General features: G+C 49.2%; 1 protein-coding gene across 1 annotated transcript in view; it reads right to left on the bottom strand.

Annotated features, from left to right (window-relative positions):
* Positions 1–13,165: 13,165 nt before the first annotated feature.
* The window catches only part of EPHB1 (EPH receptor B1), a 429,883-nt gene continuing 419,399 nt past the window's right edge, over positions 13,166–23,649 (bottom strand). The window contains exons 14-16 of the mRNA XM_057738466.1: positions 20,094–20,287; positions 17,735–17,890; positions 13,166–14,411 (exon numbers count right to left, since the gene is read on the bottom strand). Coding sequence (XP_057594449.1) covers positions 14,303–14,411; positions 17,735–17,890; positions 20,094–20,287 — 459 coding nt within the window. The 3' untranslated portion in view covers positions 13,166–14,302. The remainder of the gene's footprint in view (positions 14,412–17,734; positions 17,891–20,093; positions 20,288–23,649) is intronic.

The raw sequence follows: 23,649 nt of genomic DNA, 5'->3' as shown, positions 1-23,649 counted from the left end.
AAATAATGATCTAGGTTTCCTCTTATTTAAAACTATCCAGCTGCCCTGCTGTTTCCATTGCTGCTGCAACTGACACGCAGCTACATTTGGAATTAAAAATACATAAGTGCTTTTTGAAAGAGCTGCTAATTTGAAGGTCATTAGCAGCCAAAAACATATTTCTTTTATTTATAGAAAAGACAAGTAATAAAGCTATTAATACTCCTGAGCGCGTGTTGACTCGTTCCAGCTTAAGCCTTCTGCCTCACCTTGGCCCCCAGCAACGTGCCCCTTGGTGGCCTTTGCGTCCTCTTACCTGCCCCGTACCTGACACCTGCCTGGTGGCCTCCAGCACCCAGAGGAGCCTGTGACTCGCGGCTGACTGGGATGGATGCAAATTGCCATCAGAGTTGGTGAAATGGCCCTGTGTTCCACGGCGAGGGCACTTGCGGCTGTTATGCACTGATGGGTTCAGAGGCACTTGCCTCGTTAATGAGGATATTTTGGGTAATTTCCCCCACGGGCTGCAGCTTGTGTCCTCACTCGCCCTGGTCGGTGTCACAGCAGCCAGGCAGGCACGCCTCCCCCTGGGCCGCTGTGATGCCCAACAATCGGGCTGGCACTTAGCCCTTCGTCCCTGTACTTCTGGAGGGAGCTTTGCACACCTCGCTCAGCCCCCCAGGCTGGGGCGGCCCCGACTTCACACTGCTGTCACCCATTGTGCCCCGGACTCTTTCTTTGCATGCACACCACTCTCTCGTGTTTCTCTATCCCCCTGTGGCTTCCGAGGAGCTGGTCCCACCCCGCAGCCCCGCCTCCCAACTCCCTCTCCTCAGCTGTTTATTTTATGAGGGAAATTACTAGAAGACCAGCCTGTCAGCAGCTTCCCTGCAAATCCTACTTGCAAAAAGATGAGGGGATGGGGAGAAAAGCAGAAGTGGAGGGTGGGGGGGAAGGAAGGCGATGAGGCTGGGGGTTGTGGTTGCCATAGAAATACAGAAATGGAACTGACAACTGAGAAGCTCCACAGAGCAAAGGAGAAGGAGGGGAGGGTGAGGAACGGGGCGAGAGGAGCAGCTGATCGATAGGCAGTTGCATAATATGTGTTTGGAGGAAGGAGGAAGTGGAGAGAGGTCCCCACCCAGGAGTGCATATCAGAGGGCAGGGCTGACATCAGAATGCAGTTGTCAGGCCTAGAGAGAGAGAAACAAGCAACACAGGGTCTGCAGAAATGCATCGATGCCCTGGGGACCGGCCAGATGCCCTCTCCCCTCACCCAGCGGTAGGAGCACCCACCAGCCTCCTGGTGCGGGCGAGGTGGCACCCGGTGTTGGCCAGGGGACCTTGGGATTCCTTCTCAAAACCTGAAGTGTCGCAAAAGGGAACGCGGTGGTGCACTCTGCCTTAATTTTGCTTCTTTTCCCTGAGATTTATTCCTTCATTAGAAATTAAAAAAAAAAAAAAAGGTCATTTTGAGCTTACTTAACCAATTTTCTCTCACTGCTCTTATTTCTCCTAATTACCCATGAGAGGCAGCCAGTTATGCTTGCGGCTCTGTGCGGGCCGGGAAGGAGACAGTCTCCCGGTGCTCGAGGAAGAGTTGTAAGTCTTAGTGAGGTCCCAGGAGCGCTCTCGGGGGGGACTCGAGGCCGCAGAGGTGGGCTGACGGCTCTGAGAGCAGGGCCATTTCCATCACGTCCAGGGACAGGGGACCCCGCCTGGGAGGCTGCCAGCAGGTGGGGGCCAAGCTTCTCGAGCCGGCCTCTCTCTGGAGCACGTCTGCTGCTCCCTGTGTGTGTGGAAATGGCCACCTTGTCTCCCGCCAGATCCCTCACCCAGGAGGCCAGAGCTTCAGAAATCGGCCTCCTCCGTCTCTTCAGGACTCCTGCCCTTATGGCAATACCTCTCACGTCATTTTTGTCTACTCCCCGATTAGACTGTCGAGTGCCGTTAGAGCAAAGAGTGTGCCTGGCATTCAGTAAAGTGTGAGGCAAAGAATGCATAAATAAATATATATATATATCTTTTACCTCTTAGAGATGCTCTCGGAGTCTTTACTGCTACCACTCTCTCCCGAGTCACCCGCTTGGGTGTTTCTACTTTCCCCTGACCCCCTGTTGATTGCCTGGAGAACGTCTCCTCATTTGCCTTAATCCCCAAGGAGAAAGAGCTCATGGGACCAACTGCTTCCTTTCCTGGTGCTTCCGTCCAGAAGCACAGTCATTTTCGCACCGACCATGAGCATCTACTCTTCACCACTCACAGTAATATTCTGAGAAAAGCGCTTCGTTTCCACCTTTCTGTGTGACGGGAGGTCATAAGCAGGGTTAGAGTCCAGTAAGATTCTTCTGAAATGGGCTTTCAAGGGTAACTGTGAGAGACCACTCATCAGACAGTCCTGGGATTGGGATTTAGCTGGGGAGGCTTTTGTTAGTATTTTGGATTCCTGAACTCCGTCACAGCCTCCCTGACTCTAGCCACTGTCCCTCCATCCACCTGCGGCATGTTGTGTCCAGGTTGGCCTGACTCCAAAGCAGGAATTCTTAACCTGTAGTTAGAACAAGCTCAGCAGACTAATACCTGTGTAGTTTGTGTAGCCCTCCGCCTGTTTGTGTAAATAAAGTTTTATTGGAACACAGCCAGGCCCACTCATCTAAATATCATTGATGACAGCTTTCACACTACAACAGCAGAGTCGAATAGGTGTGACAGACACCATATGGCTCGCGAGTCTCAAATATTTATTCTCAGTCCCTTTATAGGAAAATTCTACCATCCCCTGGATTACATCCGCTGCACCAGATTCTAGAAGAGAGGCTGGATAGTCTTGCTCTCTGTCTCTCTGCAGGACTCAGAACCACAAATGGTTAACTACATCTCAGCTCCATATGCCAGTTTGCAAATAAGACCAAAGGAATGATGTTCACTCAGATGAAATCAGCTGTACAGTTATGCCCCCTGGGCCAGACAAGTTAATGCTTGGCAAACTGCCCTCTCTGTGAAACATCCCAGCAGGAGCTGAGCCCCATGGTGGGAAAAAAACAATAAAAAATTGTTAATTGTTAAATTGGATGTCAGAGAGAATATCTTTCAAAGTTGCAGTAGGCAGTTTGCATTTGGAAAATATCAGATTGTGAGTAAGGCTGGAGGTCACCAATAAGGCAAAGGAGCCCTTCCCCCACTGGGCAAAGTGGATGCGAGGCTTGGTGCCATCTGCTCTGTTCTGCAGAGAGACCCATCACCAGGTGCCCTGCTCAGCTGCTGCATTTTCCTTTAGAGAAAGCACAAATAAAACCACGTGAGCAGGGTGGTGTAAACACGGTTCTAAAGAGCTGTGGTAAACGTGGTCCAATCTTGAGCCTGTGGTGAAGTAACTTTAAGAAGAATCAACGTAATCAATGAGTATTGTTGGTTCTTTGGTTTCCTCGGTTGGAAGCAACTGATGTCAGAGGTACATGGATTCAATTATTAGTTCATTTATTCAACAGATTTACGGTGTAAGGACTGTGCCCCAGGCCTGCACATTCAGCCATGAATAAGACATGCTCCCCAGTTTGGCGAGGCTCCCAGTCTGGGAGGGTGGGATACAGATGAATTAAACAGACCATTAGGATGCAGAGAGAGGGCATTATGATGGTGAGAAGCACAGGGAGAGGCGGGGCCCCAGAGGAGAGCCAGCTGACCAGGTGGAAGACATCCAGGATGCCTTCAAGTGGAGCTGAGGCTCAGAGCACTGCCAGGAGGCCGCCTTCGGGCGAGATGGGGTGGGCCAGGGCACGCCTCCAGCTTGGAACCCCAGGACGAGTGGCAGGGCCATGGGTAGCAGGGACAGTGAATGCCACGGGAGATGCCAGAGCGGGCGTTGCAAAATGTGAAAAAAAAAAAAATGAGGAGGATTCATAGGTTTCCAAACGTCCATTTTTCAAGTCCCTCTTTTAAGTTTTTTTTGCCATATCCACATATTATACTATCATTTAGTTACTCTTTCTTCTTAAAATTGAAGGCACAGTTTTCCTTGAATAGATTGGTTTTATTTCCTCTAGTACACACTACAATAAATGTATAACTATTATGATTTTAAAGAATCTGGACACGTACCTCCTAAAACCCTCTTGCTTATTGATGCATTCTTGGAAACCCAGCAGGTTGACCCCCGAGGACGGCATTTCAGTCACAAGAAAATCTCTGAACAGTTATTAGCTGAAGAAAGCTCCTCACATGCACCAATAGGCCCAGAAATGGGGTTTTAATCCAACGAAGAGGTTTGGTTCAGCACGAGGAAGAACGAGAGCAGGTGGCATGCCTAGGCAACATATTGAAGACGCTTCCAGAATCCAGCCCTTGGTCCAGGATGTCAGGCAGCCTGGGAACCCGCTCAGGGGCAAGGCAAAGCTCACTTCCAACCTCGGGAAACATGCAGGGTGAAGGGCAGAAAAGATTAAGATGACGGATACAGGCAACTGTGACGTTCACACAAACCCCACATCCACAGAAGTTAAAGATTGACCTTATCAGATGCAAGAAGGCTTTTTGCAGCAAACCTCAGGCACTGATTTGCTTTCTATATTTAGTTCACGTCCCCAAATCTCTAGAAGAAAATAAACCGATACCAGGCAACATTTGTGGAGCACTCCCTAAAAACTAGGACCCAGACTGTGTGAGTTATGGGGGCCCCCATGTTCCCCAGCCCCAAAAACCTCGTGGAGTAGATAACATTATCCCCATTTCACAGACAGAAAGCCTCCTTGTGTAAATAAGTCACCTGTGCTGAGCGACAGGACTGGGCTGGCCAGTAAGGAACTCCGGGAAGACTGCTCGCTCACGCGACAGTGTGCTTGGTGATTCAGAAGACACACTTCAGACAGACAAGCTGGGTTTAAATCCTGGCTTTTCACTGTGATCTTGAACAGGCTGCTTGAACTTGAGCCTTGCTAGGTAATTCATTTTCAAAATGGGTATAAGAATACCAGTTGTGTAAATACTTGGTGTGCCTGGCTCATAGCAAGTACTCAAAAAAAAAAAAAAAAAAAAAGTAGCAATTGCTATTACCAATTATATAATTGAATTTGTGATTATTATTTTTGAGAACTTCTCAAGTGGCCACAATTCCGGCCTCACCCCAGGAATACCTTCTCTAATTAACTGATAGAAAGACTCACTTTAAATTCTAAACGTTGAATACTCCTAGCTCTTACTCAGACTGAAACCTGGTATGGGAGCCCTAATCAGTTTATCTGCCTCTGAAAATCTCTCGGCTATGATCAGAGATCCCGGAGATGTCTGTGGTCACACGGGAAGCCCAGTTGGCGCGCCAAACCCCACCAGCCTTCAGTGCTGGGCACTTGGTGCTCTACGTCCAGAACTCTCCTAGTGTCTGCCGGGGGAGCAGGGCTGGGCTGCCACGCCCCAGCAGCATGGAGGGGACTCGGTCCACACAGAACCACAGCAATCCAGCAAAAGGTGGGCTAAATGCTCGGTTTTGGAAGCAGTATGTTCTATTTGTATGGCGTAGACGTGGGACAGTTTCTGAGGAGGTGTTCATTTCCTGACCGCGCCCCTGACATGGGCAGATAGAGCCCCGAGCCCACCTGCTCACTCAACAGAAGCCACAGCACCTGGACAGGTAGAGAATGCTGTGCACACTCAGGATTGTGTCTTACAGCAGTGAAGCTCCTTGGAGCCCTGCCGCGCCTCACCTTCCAGTTTTGTTGTGTCCCTCCGACGTGAGTGCTGCGAAGCCACAGTTGAGGAGGCGGGCGACCTGCCCAAACACACACTAAGCTTGAGCGAAAAAGCCAAGGGTCCTCCAGATCTGTCTGACCTGACTTTCTGGGCTGCCTGTGAATGGGCACTGCTCCCTCCTACATTCCCTTGTCTGCCGGCTGCCTGTCTCTCCCTTAGTCCCCAAGCAGACTTCCTGCCCTGCTGAGCTGTAGTTTTCCCTTTACATAGCTCGCAAGTCTGTGCTAATTTTCGGCTTCATGGTATCCAGCCAGCACTGTGCAAAGCCCCAGAGCCCAGCAGCAGTCTCACGCATGCTGGTCGAATAAATGAGCAGAGTCCTGCTTTGCTATCACCAGGCTCTGCTCCGCAACCCCTCCCCCAACTCTAGTTCCTGGGAATCTGGGGTCCTGACCCTGGGCTCTGCCCTCTGGTGAGGACTGTCTAACTTCAAGCAATGATATCCCAGCCCCACTGTCTGCCTGTTGTTTGGAACTTCCACTCATCAGGATGTCCATGAACGTCTCCTGGACTTCCCATGCTGGCCCCTACGTGGCCAGCTGTGGCCTCTCACTTCCATCCTAGCTGAGCCTGTTCCCCTGGACACCCTTCCCACTCTCTGTGGCTGATGCTCTCTTAACCAAAGCCCAGAGGTTATTTATTTCTTGACCCCGATGCACCCAGACTGCCCCTTCCTTCTGGGCTCAGTCTCCCTGGGCCTGGCCACACCTTCCCTCCTATAAGTATTTATTATATGTGGGCCCTGAGCAGGGTGCTGGAGACACACACCTGAATATGGTCCATCCCCTGCCCTCGGGGAGCTCAAAGAATAGAAGGTGAGCCAGCTGGGTTGAATATGATGAAAGTGAGGACAATTGTTTAGGAGATGAGGAGGTGAGTGACCGTGCAGACGGGGCCACCCTCACAGGACCTGTGACATTTGAGCTGGGGCCTGGTGGGCTTACAGATGGGGAAGCAGAAGGGACCCTAGCACAAGGACAGCCATGAGTGCAGAAACAGGTGGGAAGGGCAAGGCAGGCAGCAGGTGTGTGGTGGGAAGTTTGGCTGGAGAGGTGGGCCTGGGCCTCCCCTCCGTGGTCAGGAATATGGACTTTATCCCTTTGGTGGTGGGTGGCCACTGAATCCGAGTGGGAGAGGGGCCTGGGATGCTCCATGTGCATTCCTCACCAGCCTCTCACTGTCCGCTCATCCATTTCATCACAAATGGGGTGCTTGCCTTGTTGCTCTAGTGTTGCGGCAGCCAGGCCCACGGGTTCAGTCATGGCTCTGGGGGTCTGCACGAGGGGCTGTGGGAAACACGTTGGGAGGTTGGGAGGAGCTGGGAAGGTGAGCTCGAGGGGTTCTGCTAGGAACTCATGTCATTCCTCATTTCATTCATCCTCCAAACCAAACTAGAGCGGCTGCCTTTTCAGCCACAGCACCCGTCCAGCCGCACCCCCTGCCTTCTTAGGGCAGGACCCTCTCCATAAGCCTCCTCTTCTTCTCTCCCCATGGGCTCCTTTCCATTGGCTTTTTTTTTTTTGGCCCCGCCACGTGGCATGCTGGATCCTAGTTTCTCCAACCAGGGATGGAACCCGTGCCTCCTGCAGTGGAAGCGTGGAATCTTAACCACTGGACCATCAGGAAGTCCTGATTCCTTTTCATCAGCGTTGAAACATGCTCAAGTCTTTCCCACTTAAAAATAACAACCAAAGGAAGCCTTGTCCAGCTACTTCTTCTTTTTCTTCTTCCCTTCGAAGTTGAGCTTCTTGAAAGTATGTGATGGCCTCTCTGTCCCCAATCCAGCCAGGGTCTTCTGCCACCACTTCTGCTGAAACTGCCCTTACCAAGGTTACCCATGGCCTCCTGCAGCCAAACCCACGGGCAGTTTTCAACCTTTGCCTCGTGTTAGCCCTCCTTGGCAGCACTGGGCCCTGGGGCCGCTGTTCTCTCCCTAAAAGACCCCACAGACACGGAACACCCTGGCTTTTCCTCGTTCCCTGCAGTGGCTCCATCCCCACCCCTCTGGGGGCCTCCCTTTGCCGGGGCATCTTTTAAATACGGCTGTACTCAGGGTTCCGTGTCCTCTCCCCACCCTCACATTCTTGTGCAGGAGACTCTTCCACTCCTGTGGCTTTGATGACCATCTAGAAAAAGGGTGGCTCCCAAACCTATATCACCAGCCCAAATCTCTTTGCTGAATTATGAACTCCTGTGTTCAATGGCCCATGGGCAACTCAAATTCATATAGTTACCTCTCTCCTCCATTTCTTCCTCCTTTCGAAAACTTTATTGCAGTGAAGGGTATCAAACCCTGCTCAGCTGCCCAAGCCAGAAACTTGGGCTGTCATGCTCAGCTCCCCCCTCGCTCACCCCTGACAGCCAATCCACCTCCACCTTCTGCTGGTCTTACCTCCTTTGTATTTCTTGAATCAGTCCACTTTTCTGCACCCCCAATGTTACTTCACACCCCCACCAAGGCCACCATTGTCTCCTGCCTGCATTATTGCACCAGACTCCTAACCAGGCTCCCAGAATTGAGTTCAGTTCTTCAACTCCATTTTCCATTTTGCTTCCAGAGTGATTTATAATAAATATAATTCCCTTACGTCAACCCACTTCCACCGATTGCACTCAGAATAGTACCCAAATTCCTTATGCCATATAAGAGCCTTCACGATCTAGCCCCTGCCTCTCCCTCCAGGCACCCACATGCAGCATCTTATTCTCCAGCCCTGCTGAAAATCCCGTGATCCCACAAACATGCCACCTACTCTGCGGCTTTTGAGCTTTTGTCCGTGTTGCTGCCTCCTCCTCCAATACGAGTTCCGTCACTGACATCTCCTTTGTCCCAATTTGAAAAGTCCTTCACTCCTCAGTAAGCTCCCTCAGGAATGCCTTCTTTGACCACCCCCCCCCCCACCAGGACAATGGCAGTGCCCTTCTCTGGGCTCCTGTGGCCATGTTTGTTTATTTCCCCATTGAAGTTACTTACAATGTTGAGTTCTGCAATAAAGATGGTAGCTGAGACTTGTCATCGTATTCTGTGTCTGAAAGCCATTTCTGGAGCTACATTAGTTCATAATGTAGGTACCAATATGAATGTAAAGATCAGAAGAGGAAACTGAAGTCTTACTGGAGTGAAGAGAACCTCTCTCTTTTAGGAGAACAGCATAGCATGGGCTCAGCATCTCAGTAGCTTAGACGTAGCTTATTTGCCCATTAGTTTGTTTTCTTATTTCAACTTCTTCTGGTGAATGTGTGGCTACAGGAAATCTTGGAGTAAGGGTGACATTAGAAAGGTAAAACAACCCTTAGTGGACAGGGAGCGGCAAAGATGCAAACCAAGTTTCCCTGGACAGGGAAATCCTGCCCATCCTCTCTGCCCAGCCGGACATCGTCCTGGAGGGACAGGGGTCTGGTTCTGCTTTCAGAAGGATGGGCTACTCACTATGCTTCATTGCCCTTCCGGGTTGTCTCCACTGTCCCAGGGATGGTGCTGCTTTCATTTCTGTATCTCAGGAATTTTGCACAGTGATTGACACTCAGTGGGAGGCTGCCTTCCCAGGCTGGTGTTCTGGAGAAGTTCGTGACATCGTATCAAAGATGCAGGGTTGAAAAGGAGTGTGTTAAACTTCACAAAACTAAAATTAGAATAGCCTACAATTGATCGCAGTTAAGAGTAAGTGAGAAAGATTCCAATCTAGGGATTCATTTCTTTAAAAGCCTGTTGTTTAAGGTCATGGACCTCTGTAGGTGATGTAGGACATGTTAGACTTTCTCAACTCAAACTAACTTAAGTCACCAAATATGTATGGAGCACCGTCCTTGTGGTAGACGGTGTGCTGGGTACAGAGGTGAATAGGATGTGCCCTGTGTCCACTCTCACTTTGGGGACCTCCAGAATGTTATGTCTGGGAACACTGTGTGTCAGCCATGGCTCCCAGCAACACGGAACCCATCATGGGCTGGTGATAACACAGTCAGCCCCAGAGGGATGCAAGCGTGGCAGGAAAGGAGTGGAAGCCCCTACTTTCTCTCAGGTGGGTGACACAGGTCCATCTACTACTGTCCATGGGTCTGTCCAGCCTACCCACCCTGAAGGGGGGGTCTGCAGAACACATTGCCCCTCCATCCCCACCCCCACCTCCCAGGGCTGCTGCTCTCTAAGAGGGACCGAGAGTTTGTTCTCAGACCTCTGTGCTCCTGTTCTGTTCTCATTTGGAAACTGCTGGTCTCAAGAGACTCCTGGTGGTGAATAATTCACCTTTTGACCTCAGTCTACTTGAATGAGCTTCCTCCATTTGATAACCTTTCTGTGACCTCAGTGATTTCCCCTCTACCATGACCAGCCCGCAACCCCACTGATAGTGTGGACAATACAAAACCTTTGGCTACTTTTGCAAATGACCCTGTGACTTCTATATGAACTGCAAGGTGTGGCAATGAACTCAGGGCTCACTCTGACAGGGATCTTAAGTATCCTTTGACGCTTCCTGGTGGCAGTGAAGCCTGGACAGTGCCTGTCTGCTGCTTGTACCCCATCACATTGTGTTTCACTTTCTGGGGGAAGAACTAATCAACTAGTCAGCTGATGTCAGAGCCACTATTATTTCAGAAATGATAATGAGGTCCCAGGCCAGCCCACAAAGGCCATCTTAGAACCAAACATAGCCGTTACCATCTTTGTTAACTGATGCTTTGTAGATTCTCACCTTCCTGCCTGTCTCACCGTGCCTGCCCCCTAATACTCTTGGAGTCCTAGTCCTCAATGCTCACTAGTTTCTGTTCTTCACAAATGGATGGTCAAAGGTAACTTCTAATCCTCGTTGGATTTAAATTATCCTAGGGGTCCTCAGTGTGAGCCCAGTGACTTGGTTCTACACATAACTTGGGGGAAGGGTATGGGAAGGCGGAAGGAGGCATATGATCTCAGTAGTATGTGTACCTGTTCGACATCTAAGAACTTCGGTGATTTTCAGATGATGCAATAAGCACGTGTCTGCAGATTTATCTCCTTTTTATCCTTCATTCCTATCTTCAAGAGGGGCAGGGAGGGGACACAAGGAGGTGAGTCATAAACTCCAAGGCTTTTCCACAAATCACCTCCATTTCTGGAACCTCTGACCCAGGAACATTAATTAAGCATCTCCCACCTGCCTCCTATGTTGTCCTCCACCCCCGTGACTCTTGGTGGCTGCAGGTGGCTCCCCTGGGAGCCACACCCTGGGCTGCACAGCGTGGCTATAGATTCCACTTCTTTCGCCTGCCTCCCAAGGCCCCAGGCCACTGACCACTGCGCACAGTGTGTTTTTAAGAAAAGATTTGAATTAGAATTAATTCTCTGCCAGATGAGGCAGCCTGTCTCACCGAAATTCAGAGGACTGGGGTCTTGCTGCCTCTAGTCTTCTCTCCCGGAGCTTTTTTGATGGTGTGAGTAAAGTCCCCTGGTGCCAAAGTGCTGCTGTGTGCAGACGTCTTGTGCAGGAGACCAGCCTCTCCCATCCCTCCCGCCCAAGAGTGTGAGAGTTCATTCCCCTCTTCCTGGGTAGCTCAAGAACCTTGGTGCCTATGGTCCTGGGTCAAGGGCTTTATGTCTATTATCACCAATTGTTAAGAAGGTAGGTTCGTGCACTGCAGTGGTTCTCAAAGTGTGGTCCCCAGACCAGTAGCATCAGCACCACCTGGCAACTTGTGAGAAAGGCACATTCTTGGGTTCCCCTCTGGAGATCTACTGAATCTCAGAGAGGGAGCCCAGAGAAGTGTGTTTTATTTAACACTCCCTCCAGGAGATGCTGATGCAGACTCAGGGGTGAGGTTGCTAGAATGGAGGGCACAGAGTCACAGAGCCTCGGCCACAGCCTGGCTCCACCATGGTGTGACCTAAGAAAGGCCTTTGTCTTTCAGTTTCCTCACCTGAAAACAGGGGACAGTGAAGCACCTGCTGAGAGTTAATACAGGTAAAGTCCTTAGAAACGTGCCTGGCATGGAGAGCCTGCCCTGGAGTGTTAGCTGGGCTTCCTCTGAGGCAGTTACCAGCAGCTGACTATGCACCTGAGGACACCGAGGTCAGAGAGGTTAGTGACCTGCCCATGCTCAGAGGGAGTGCACGGGGTTCCACTCACCGGAGAGACACTGCCTTTTGGGCTGTGGATGCGGGCGAGCTTGGCCTGTGAAGCCGTGCTGGGCACCTGCACGGAGGGCCCGTGTCCCACTGGCCTCGAGGTGCCCAGGCCTTGGCTCTGCTGACCCCTCACGCTTTTCCCTTGTGTACGTTGGGTTCTTTCTCTTTCTCTCTTTTGTGGGATGTTATAGACAAAACGAACCAAAGGGCATGACATGACCTTCACCTTGACCTTGCTTTGTCCACATCCAGGAGGTGGGCTGGACTTGGTGGAGGCACAGTGGGGATTTCGGGTTCAGGAGGCTGCCTGAGGAATTTGGTGACAAATTAAAATTCATTCCTGTGGAAAATTGAGAGTAGATTAGCCGAATTGCCTAGGCTTGTAAAGTCTTTGGGGTAATTAGCAAATTGTGCATGGAATTGGTAAGCTATCAATAAGGGACGTTTTCTACCTGCTCTGCGGCTGGATGGGGGCCCTTCGCAGCCCTATGCCAATCTGCTGAGACAGTTCTGTCCGTCTTCTCCCAGCCCACTAAGCAAAGGGTGGGGCTTTAAGATGGGGCTCCCTGCATCAGAGCTGTGCCCCCAGGCCTACGAGACTCTTTGAAAGGGTCTCAGAAGGTAAGGCCCTCTCCAAGTACAAAGTTACCTGGGAATAGGGAAAAAGGCTCATCTCACCTTAAATACGTTTGAAAATGTGGGAAACTTAGCTTCTTTCGCTGCCTCACACCCCCGCTGCCAACTGCACATTCACAGACCCCACAAGGAAGCAGCCTGGAATAGTCTTCAGTGGCCTTTCCAAATCTGGCCTGGAGGCTAACTTCTCAAGTGCAGCCTGTAAACTGAATTCAGGGTAGATCTGTGTGATTGGTGATTGTTTACATTTATCTGCCAGTGACTTCTTACGCCACATGTTTGAGGCTTCAGAGCCTCTTATTTATTTAGTTCTTCCTGTGGGTCATGCCCGTGAGGGTGATTCTCACATACTCTGCTTCTCAGGCATCCCAGGGTCCAGGATGCATTTCCCTCCTTCCCCTGTTAGGGGAGGAAGAGCAGTTATTAAGGAGTCTCCCATCATGTGGGGAGGGACCCGCTGGCCTCTGGGAACACACACGCTGACACCATTCTATGTAAACCCAGACATGCTTCTGCTCATTTTAATCAGACAGATAAAATTAGCAAGGAGATTAAGGTAAAAGGAGAAATTAAAAATATTTAAATGTTAGGTGGAATTTACAAAAGTTGAATTGAACAATGAGGTACAGGAAGGAATGCAGAGAAACACAGACACATCTGAAACATTCCTCGGATGCCACACGGCTCAAGCCAGTCTCCAGACGAGGGAAGAAAGACTTGCCCTCGCCACCTTGAATTGTAGATTCCAGGGATGTGGAAGAACATTCTCCAGAAACACCTTCCTTCTCCTTCTCTTCAGATGTCACCAAGAATAATGAATCAGTCAGTATCATTCTCGAATGGCCCGCACTGCATCCAATTCAAACCACTCACCTGTTTCCTGTCTGAATTTGCAAGCTCTCTGGAATTTTTTTCCCTTTTCATTTTATTTTTCTCCCTACCTTCTCTTGCCATTGAGCCAATAGGCCAATGGGGCCAACCAGAAAGCCAGACCCACAACATGCTCTGGCCCCTTTGGACCTCCCAGGGACAAAGACTTCCCAGTTCTTTCTTGTTTGCATCTGTTACGAACAAGCGGTCATTTTGTAACGCAGACATACATAGGCGTGCCCCTGCACACGGAAACAGGTTTTTCTTTTTTTATGTTTTTTTCCAATTTGTGGTTTCTTTTTCCTTTTTGCAGAAAATGCAAACAAAAGAAAAACAAGGTTTTCAATTGAAGGTACATCTCTTCTTCAATATGAAGACATTAATTGAATTGGTTGGATCCCCCATGCAGTGGTCAGCAAGGTCCTTTGGCAACTGACAGAACATCTGGAGACTCAGGAGCTGGGGTTTGTTTGAAGAAACTTCCCTACACGAGTCATGAGCAAAGGGAGATGGATGTGGGGGAAGGGAGAGGACTCTTGGGGAGGAGGACAAAAGGAGAAAAGAAAAGAACGTCATTGGTGAGGAAGAAAATGGGAATCTGCTTCTGTTTCTTCCTTCGACCTCCTTCCCTTTCTTCTTGTAGTCGGATGACTCAGGCACACCCAGGGTGGGAGCTGAGTTCACTCTTGGTGCCCCCCGATGCATACTGTTTAGTCTTCACTTCATCGAACATCACCTTTGTGTATTTTTATTCTTACATATTTGGTTTCCCACAGCATCTTAAACCTGCGTCTGTCACTGAGAAACGAAGGTTGCCTATTAGGAATAGGTCCAGATTATTCTTCATTGATGACAATGCATTTCTCAGCTGAGAAGCCAGTCCCTCCAGGACATTCCACAGTGGTCAACCTCTGGTTCCCCCTTGAGCCTGGTCCTTTTCCTTCCTCTCCTCCCCATAGAAAATGAGAGTTCTCAGGCCATTGCTGTTGGTGACTGACTCATCTGGACCCTCATAGACAGAATGCTGTTCAGGATCTTCTTCTGATGACCTGCCAAGGTGACCCCTATTCTCAGGAGGTCTCTAGAAGGGAAAAAGCCACAAAAGAAGGCACATTAGTGCCTTTCACAGATCAAAATTCATCACAGAAGGCAAGCTCCTGAGAACAGTGGGGAAGGCAAATAAAGTGTTTAATAGCCAATGCGCCCAAGTTTACCTGAGTCTGGCAAACACCTAACTAGCTATTCCATTGCTCAATCTCACTTTCTCCAAGCAGTGGCCCACACCTCCAATGCCCCATCCAGCTTAGATGACTGTGGAAGTGCTGTGCCCTGTTCCTTACCTGTGGGTTCTGGAATAGCCCTTCACTGTGTTCGTGACCCTAAGTGGACTAGAATTTTGCTCTTTTTAAAAAAAAAAAAAACACTGCAAGCACATACTGTATGGGGCTTCGGTTATTCTGTGAGGTTTCTGTTTAAATTAGTGATTGCCCACTGTGATTGAAAAGTTGTGGGGCTTGCCTGGCTTTCTGATGTTTTCCCCTGAGTTTCCATTTTCTGCCTCCGTTTGAATTTTAATGTCATGAATTTTTAAGAAGGGTGATCTCAAAATAACTTTCAAATATCTGCCCAAGCAGGAATCCAAGGAAGATGTTTAGGATAGGGATTTGGACTGGATTCATCTTTGAGCTGTGGGTCTTAATGTGAACAAGTTCATGGCTTATATTTGACTTTGGGAAGACCCATGCATCTTCCTTTAGTTAATAATATTACATTACTCGAGAGCTTCCCATGTGCCATATACTAACTCCTTCATACCTATGGAAGCATTTTGTAAAAGCAGTCAATGATAATCATTTACCAGCCATCATTTCTCATGTGTGTCCTGCAGGCAGACACAGACCAAGTGCCTTGTATGTACTATTCCACTTACCTCTCACCACAAACCAATGAAGTGGGCACTATTATTATCTGCACATTTATAGACAAGGCAAGCAGGGCTCAGAGAAGTTAAGTAACATGCTCAAGGTCACACAGCAGGTGAGGAGTGGACGAGCTGGGCTTCACATTCAGGATGGCCTGGCTCTCAGCCACCCTGTAGCGCTGCTCTCAGAATTCTTCCCACGTGCTGCCTGTATTCCCTGCAGACACCCCTACCCCAGCTGAGCAGATTGGTCTGTGCACTGTGCACGAGACCCATGAAGAGGGCGCTGTGCTGCACCCCTGTCCACAATGCCTGGGCCCTCCCGACCCCTGCTTTCAGCTGGTGGTCAGTCCCCCACTGGCTGCAGCTGGTCTAGATTGTCAAATTGCCCACGTCTTTTCAGCAAACACTTTGAGAGGTATGCTTGGATTTTGAATTCACAAATTGTCCCACAATCTACTTTATTTAGTTACACGTGTTCTTTTTCCGCCTTTTATCTCTCAAGTAGCAAACGAAATTGCTCCAATAGTGTGTGGACATTTTTCACTTTGAACTAAATCCCTTAATTTTCAGTTTCACTTTCCTTTTATTTTTCCCCTAGCTCTTTTTCACGTGGCTATTCCCAGACTGAGGGAATTACTCCATTTGACTCCTTCAGTTAGTGGGGGATTAGGTGATGACGGTCCCTTTACTCAGCCCCGAGACTGAGCAGAAAAGCGGGCGCAGCCCTGCCTTCCCGGACACCTACTCCACTCCTGAACCCTGGCATCCTTTTCAGCTTTGTGTGATGGGGAAGCTGGTTTTCCACTGGGAAGGGCTTAGATTGTTATTTTTCGGCGTCTGACGATAATTCATAATGGTAAGGATGTTTTTTAGGCAACGCCAGGAAGTGAACTCAGGTTTGAAGAAACGGATCCAAGGCTAGATGCACATCCAAGCTATTTTCTGGGAGAAAGTGGAGGTTCCATCACCTCAGGCAAGAATAAACCTGAGAGACATGAAGCTGGACTCTAGGAAGATTGACTGCAGCACAGGAGTTAGGGACAGAAGGCAGAGTGTCAATAAGCCATCCCCCTGGCACTCAACTGCTTAGGATGGATGACCCCCACCTCTCCCCTGGGACTCAGCAACTGGTCCACCACAGCAGGGAATACCAGCACCCAGCACTGCGCCTGACGCAGAACAGGTGATCGATAACTGTTTGTCAAGTGCCCGGCGGACTGACCTATGCTCTACCAGGAGACATGTGTATCACAGGCCATTAACCCTGGTGCTGTCAGTACATGCTGCAGCTGGGCAGCTGGCGAAGTCCCTGCTGGGGTGTATGTGTGTGTGTGTGTGTCTGTTCAAAATTCGACACTTGCCCACTCTAGTCCAGTGGTTCCCGAACTTGGCTGCACATTAGAATCACCTGGGGAGTGTTTACATCCTGATGCCCGGGTCTCACCAGGTACCAAATGAATCAGAAGGTCTGGGTGTGGGAATCAGGCATCAGTAGTTAAAACACTCCCAGGTGACTCCGTGTGTGTGCAGCAAAATAAGGCCCCGTGTGGCCCTGGGTGGACGGGCTGAAACATGTGGCCCCGGCAGTCAGGAAAGCAGGCTTCAGGTCCCCCTGTGTCACTCCTGGTGGCCGAGTCTTCAGGCACTAACATCACCTCCTTTCTGAATCGCTGAATGGAAGGGGTGGAACTAGATAGAGACTTCCCAACCTGCAGGTCCACAAAACCCCACCCCTCTGAAATATGCTTCCATGATATTTCATAATTTTACACGGGTTTCTTTATTTCAGGATTTCTCATGGCCTTTACAATGCTAAGATGTGGAGTGAATCTCCAAGAGAGTGATAAAGTGCTCAGTGTTTCCCAAATTTATTTGACCATGGGACCTTTTTTCCAAGGAGAACCTATTAACATTTCCCAGATCGGCTGCTGCTCAGAACATTCTTGGGGAAATGATGGACTACATGGGTCTTTAAGACCCTTTCTGGTTCTTATCTTATTTGAATAATTTTAGTTTCTGTATTCTTCCACACTCCTGTGGGGGTTGCAGACTGGAAAATAATTTGTGGGGGATGGAAACGTCTGCTTATTTACAAATGCTATATAAGTACGAAGACAGGCTCCTGCTGAATCAGTGCTCTGCCTCTTCCTGCTATGTTGTTTAAAGTGCTGGCTGCCTGTGTTCTTTCCATCTGGATGCTCTCTTTGATACGCTGAGTTTAAAAACTTAAACGGAGGAGAGACTCTCAGTGATTAGGCAAATGACATATGGCTGTGACTTTGAAGAACTCTCATTTGGGACCCAGAATAGATCTGGGCCTCCCTGCCCCACCCCCCCATCTTTCCAAGGCGCTTCCCTGCCAGGCTCGGTTCTAGCCCTGAGGATGAGGCCAGGAGGCAGGACTCGCACCACAGGTGATAGCAGGGAGGGAGCCTTGACCCCCACCCATGTGCCACACAGAGGCGATTCCCATCACTTACTCTGATGTCATCTGGGTGACCAGCTGGAGGGAGGTGAAGCCAGCGGTGAGGAAGCTGTCCCTGTACTGCACCATTTTGATGGCACCTAGCCAGTCATCCACGGTGGTAAAGGCCGTGAAGTCTGGGATGGAGCGGTCGAGCAGGGGCTGGGAAGGCCTGCAAGACAGAGGTGAGCAGGTGATCCCACAGCTGCAGGGGTGTGTGGACAGAGCCACGCTCTGGGCGGATGGCAGATTTCATGGAGGTTCAGCATTCCTGGTGGGATGAGGATTATTCAGGAAACCCAGGCTGACCCCTCCTTCCCTACACAACCCTGAGCTGGCGTGGCTTCTCAAGGCCAGGTGGCCAGTTCCCCTGCCTCTGGGCTCTGTCCCATGCCAGTCAGCCCAGATGGGCAGACTGACACAGCGTGCAGTCTGAAGGGAAGAGAAGGACCACAGCTCCTTTGTGAACTAAAATCTAAGAGCTTCACCAACCAAAGATATAGTCCTTTTACACATATATAAAGTTCACTACAACTTCCCCACAACTATTGGTAACATTTATTTTCTCCTGGTTCCGTCCTCAGCTAATTGAAATAAATGGAACACTGACCTTTTCTGGCATGTTCTCAAAGCAGATGCCCCCACCCAGGTACCCAGTCCAGAAATCGGGGTGTCATCTTCACATCACCCTCACCTTCAGCACCCACTCCCAAACCTTCACCAAGTCATAAAGATTTGACCTTCAAAATCTCTCAAACTTATCCACTTCTTTCCATGCCATTAGCCTGATTTAAGATGCTATCGTCTCTACCATGGTTACTGCCACGTCCTCCTACCAAGGCTGTCTTCATGCTCCCCTCAAGGTCAGGTCCATGCTGCAGCCTGGTGCTCTTTAAAAAAAGCATATGTGGGGGCTTCCCTGGTGGCACAGTGGTTAAAAAGCCGCCTGCCAATGCAGGGGACACAGGTTCGAGCCCTGGGCCGGGAAGATCCCACATGCTTGGGAGCAACTAAGCCCGTGAGCCACAACTTCTGAGCCCACGCACTGCAACTACTGAAGCCTGCACGCCTAGAGCCCGTGCTCTGCAACAAGAGAAGCCACTGCAATAAGAAAGCTTTGCACTGAAATGAAGAGTAGCCCCCATTCTCCGCAACTACAGAAAGCCCATGAGCAGCAACAAAGACCCAACGTGCCAATAAAATAAATAAATAAATAAATAAATAAATAAATAAAATTTTAAAAAATGCATATGTGATCGTGACAATAACTGTCATCCCGACACTGATTCATGTCAAACCCTTCAGTGGGTGACCCTGCTCTGAAAACCAAGCTCAGAAGCCTTAGCAGAGCCTAAAGGCTCTGAGGGTCTGGCCCTTGTCCACCTCACCAGCCTCAGTCCCCACCTGATCCCCTCACAAACTGCACTCCCAACATGCCAGCCCTGTACTTCCCACACTCGGGCCTCTGCACATGCTGCACCCTTGGCCTGGAGCCCTGACCCTCTACTCCCATCTTCCTTCCATTCAGTTCATGCATCCTCAGCCTTCAGCTCTCAACTGAAAAAACAGCATCGGGGCGTCTCCCTGATGCCAGACCAAGGTGTCTGCTCTCCAAGCTTCATGTGCTTCCCTGCTGCACTGGCCAGTGGAGCCTCATTTTGCATTTCTCTGGCACTCATCTGATTAATATTTGCTGCTCCTAAATGATTCTAAATTCCACGAGGGCATGTCTATCTTGCTCATTCTATACGTCCAGCAAGGGCACAGTGCTGAGCACATAAGCACCCGAAAACTCTGGTTGAAAGGATGAATTAATAAATGAGTTAACGCTACAAATGTAGATGACTGACGTACAGCTGACAGTGGCTGACAGTAGCTGACAGTTCTGCGCACTTGCTCGTAACAAATCCAATTGCTCTGAATTTCTTTGTCCCACAGCACTCAGGGCGTTAACCTGTTAACAAGTTGGCCGAGGTTCCAAGTCTGCAGCTCCATCTGCCTTGTGCACTGGCGTGGTTAATTGAAAGGGTGCCTCCTGGAAACAAGATTGCCCAGAAGTGGGGTCTCATACCAGTCAGATCAGATACACTCAACCACTACAGAGCCTGGTGTCCAGCCCATCTGAGGCCAGTGGAAGGTAGAGACCCAGACAGGTATCTTAACATCTGTCTATAGCCCATGCTGGAGACAGGGAATATTTCAGAGAGATAGAAGAGAAAAAGGAAGGGAAGAGTCTTGGAACTTCTTCCATCCATGGATAAGCTCAGCCGCCTCCCCCTTGCTCTCAGTAGAACGAAGCCTAGCCGCCTTGCTCTGGACCCTGCCTGACTATGAGGCCACCCACTCCTAGGAACCACACTGTCCACTAGACTCACACGGCGGTGATGGTTGCCACAGTCTTGAGACTTGCCGGGTTCCGGATCATCTTGTCCAGGGTATTGACAATCTCTGCAAATCGGGGCCGGCTGTTACGGTCCTTCTGCCAACAGTCCAGCATGAGCTGGTGTAGAGCAGCTGGGCAGTCCATGGGTGGGGGCAGCCGGTAGTCCTGCTCAATGGCATTAATGACCTGCAATGACACACATGGGAACGGGTATGACTGGTGACGAGCCACCAGCCAGTCATTCACAAATTAGCCTCTGAGGGTGGAGCCTCCTTGCCCCAGGTGCCTTCATTCTGTGCTTCTATACCTCCCACTGTAAGAGATTTTACACGTACTTGGCTTTTCCCCCTAGACTGTGAGTTCCCAGAAAGCAGGGCCCACATCATATGGTGCCTTTGTGTCCCCAGCACCTGGCACCGGGCCTGACACACACTAGATGGCTGTAAACGTTTACTGAAGAATGGCTTGAGCATCTCCTTTGAGAGGATGTCGGGCCCAGTTCTGCCTTACTGGAAGCTGGTAGCACAATGAAACAGATGAAACAAATGGCCCATGGGAAACGTAGTGAACCCACTGTTTGCAAAGGACACCCACCAAAGCCCAAGGTGACCTCATCCATTCACCGCTACGGGAAGAGAAAGGGAGAGAAGGGATCACAATTTGATGAGAACCTACTCCATGTCAGGGACCCCCTTGATGCCTCCTAGGCATTATCTGCCTTAATCTTCATGAGGCAGCAACAGGAACTGGGTTGAAGATAATTTAGTTAAACAAATTGGCTCAGTACAATGACAGCAGTGGAAATAACAAGGTGATTCAACGCGAATATTTCCCATCAGGTTTTGTTAATTTTCACAGACTCCAGGGGCTAATTTTGCAAAGATTTGTAGGATCTTTAAGCACTTTTTCTGTTTTTCAGATTGTTGTGTTTTTCACCCTTTACTTCTTAATTTCCAATTCATTTAAATCAATTATGCCTGCTCCGTGCTTTTTGAAATAGCAAGAATCATTGTAAATGACCCGGTGCTAAACATATAAATTTATTACGGAACACTCATAACACAATGGAAGGCTCGGAATACAACATAGGCCTTAAGATGTTGCAAAAAGGTACCTATTGAGATGGAAATATACTCACATTGTAATATTAGGCAAAAGAACAGGCTGCGTAAGTGCAGGTATGGTATAATCTTGCCTTTGCAAAAAAAAAAAAAGAATCAAAACAAAACAAAAACTAATAATTACACACATGCATACAAAAGTCTTTGGAAGGATCTATATACCATGGAGGTAACTGCGGTTGTTGCCTCTGGGCAGGTAGAAACATGAATGCCCTTTGTATCTTTCTTTTTGTTTCTTTGTATGTTTATTTTCTATAATAATTAGGCATTGATTTTACATTAATATAAACAGTTAAAGCACCTTTAACACCATAGGAAATAATTTGGGGTTCGGGGATTTTCAGGTGTTTTTGCCTCTACTTTAAAAAATGTCAGATTCATTTCCACTGATTATTCTTCTTTTCTTTTACTTTGTAAACTGGTCAGAAAGTGAATATTCTCAATCAGTTTATATTTTTACAAATTCTATGCATAATATACAGGGCATGAGATGGGGCATGAGATAATATAATAACCAGAAGTCATTAGAGATAATCAAGGTGTATTATTCTTTCTATTCAATGTGGCAGAAAAGCAAACACGCATACAAACCACACCGATATGATCACTTTATAAAAAACCAGAGACTGCGAACATGCACTTTTGAATTATATGTTATACCACCAACAAATGTTTATCTCAGCCAGACTGCTGTCAATCAAATTACCTGTTATCCTCTGAGGAGGGTACTTTAGCCCTATTTTCCCCATGAGGGAATGGATGCACAGGCAGGGAAGTCATTTGCCTGAGGGCATGCAGCTAGTAAGGGACAGAGCTGGGGAAAATCGCTCGGGTATCTGAGTTGAAGTTTGGAATACCTTGAAGCCCACTCTTCCTGGGCTCTGTGGGGATGCCTCAGTAATCTCAGCCCAGAGAACAGTCCTGGCAGCTGTTTGATGTCTTCATGGTAGGAAACAGGGTTATGGAGCTAAACCAAGGAATCCATGTGGACAAGTGACTGGGCTTATAAAGTGGACCCTGTCTTATTAATTAATTAATTAATTTATTTATTAATTAATTAATTTGGGGGCCTACATTGGGTCTTCACTGCTGCGTGTGGGCTTTCTCTAATTGTGGCGAGCAGGGGCTACTCTTTGCCGTGGTGTGTGCAGGCTTCTCACTGTGGTGGCTTTTCTTGTTGCAGAGCACAGGTTCTAGGCACATGGGCTTCAGTAGTTGTGGCACATGGGCTCAGTAGTTGTGGCTCACGGGCTTAGTTGCTCTGCTGCCTGTGGAATCATCCGGACCAGGTATCGAACCTGTGTCCCCTGCACTGGCAGGCAGATTCTTAACCACTGCACCACCAGGGAAGTCCCAAAAGTGGACCCTTTCTAGCCCCTAACAGGCAGCCAGATGGAGGGGCTCTGTCACAGTCCCCACTCACCATGGGGACAAGTGGGATTACCTACTGAATGGCCCCACGAGCTCTTTCTGGGTTGCCTAAGGACAAGCTGGGTGGGACCAGAAGGAGGACTTGGTGTCCAAATTCAACTTCTGTGGAGGGTTGGGGCCCCCAAAGTCTCCCAGTGCAGGGCTGCTCGTGTTCCCCTAAACTGCTGGCATCGCTGCTCAAATTATTTGATGGCCAGATTTCCAAATGCTAATGTCCCCCCCTGACAAGCTACCTCTCCCATCTGCCCATAAGAGGAAGGAGCACTGGAGGCAGAGCCCTTCTGCGGGGGCACAGCTCAGAGCTGAGCTCAGAGCTGAGCTGACCTAAGCACTCCTGGCAGAGCCTCAAGAGACTGCAGACCCAGGCACACGCTGACTTTGCTGTCTGTGAGCTTTAGACTGGATGCCGCTAAGCAGCTTTTCCCTTGCCTACTCTGCAGGCCGCCTCATTGGAGTTTTTGGAAGACCGTCCTGGTGTTTGTTTTTATGTTTCCTCTGTTTGTTTGATGTGCTTTCTTTTTAAGACGACACCAAAGAGTCACTGATTCCTCCCTGCAGGTCTGCAGAAGCGCAGCCCCATGAGCTGTGTTGATGATGGTATGGCATTGCCATTAGGGGCATAGACCTTGGAGGTCTGGGTTCAAAGCCTGGTTCCATTTCTTATGAGCTCCAGAAACGTGGGAGAGTCACTTGACTTCCTGAAACTGCACAGATGGGGGTGTTAGAAGGATTAAATGACACAATGAGGCGATGTGCATTGAGCACCACACGTGAGTAGTAGAAAGAATCCCATCATCACATGGAGGCTGTCACTGCAGCCACACCTATTACAGTGGAGGTCTTCTCTGCAAAGAGGGTTGTTGTTCTGCTGCCAGCCATCTGGAGGTCCAGGAAGATGGAGTTCAGAAAAGCACCAAGCACGTAGTGGGGACTTGGTAAATGCCACCTCCCTCTCTGTATCTCACCTTTCAGGATAGAGGATAGAGGAACCCTCCC

The sequence above is a fragment of the Hippopotamus amphibius genome, chromosome 6 (genome assembly GCF_030028045.1).
Source record: "Hippopotamus amphibius kiboko isolate mHipAmp2 chromosome 6, mHipAmp2.hap2, whole genome shotgun sequence".
Lineage (NCBI taxonomy): Eukaryota > Metazoa > Chordata > Mammalia > Artiodactyla > Hippopotamidae > Hippopotamus > Hippopotamus amphibius.
This window is presented reverse-complemented; position numbering and strand designations above follow the sequence as displayed.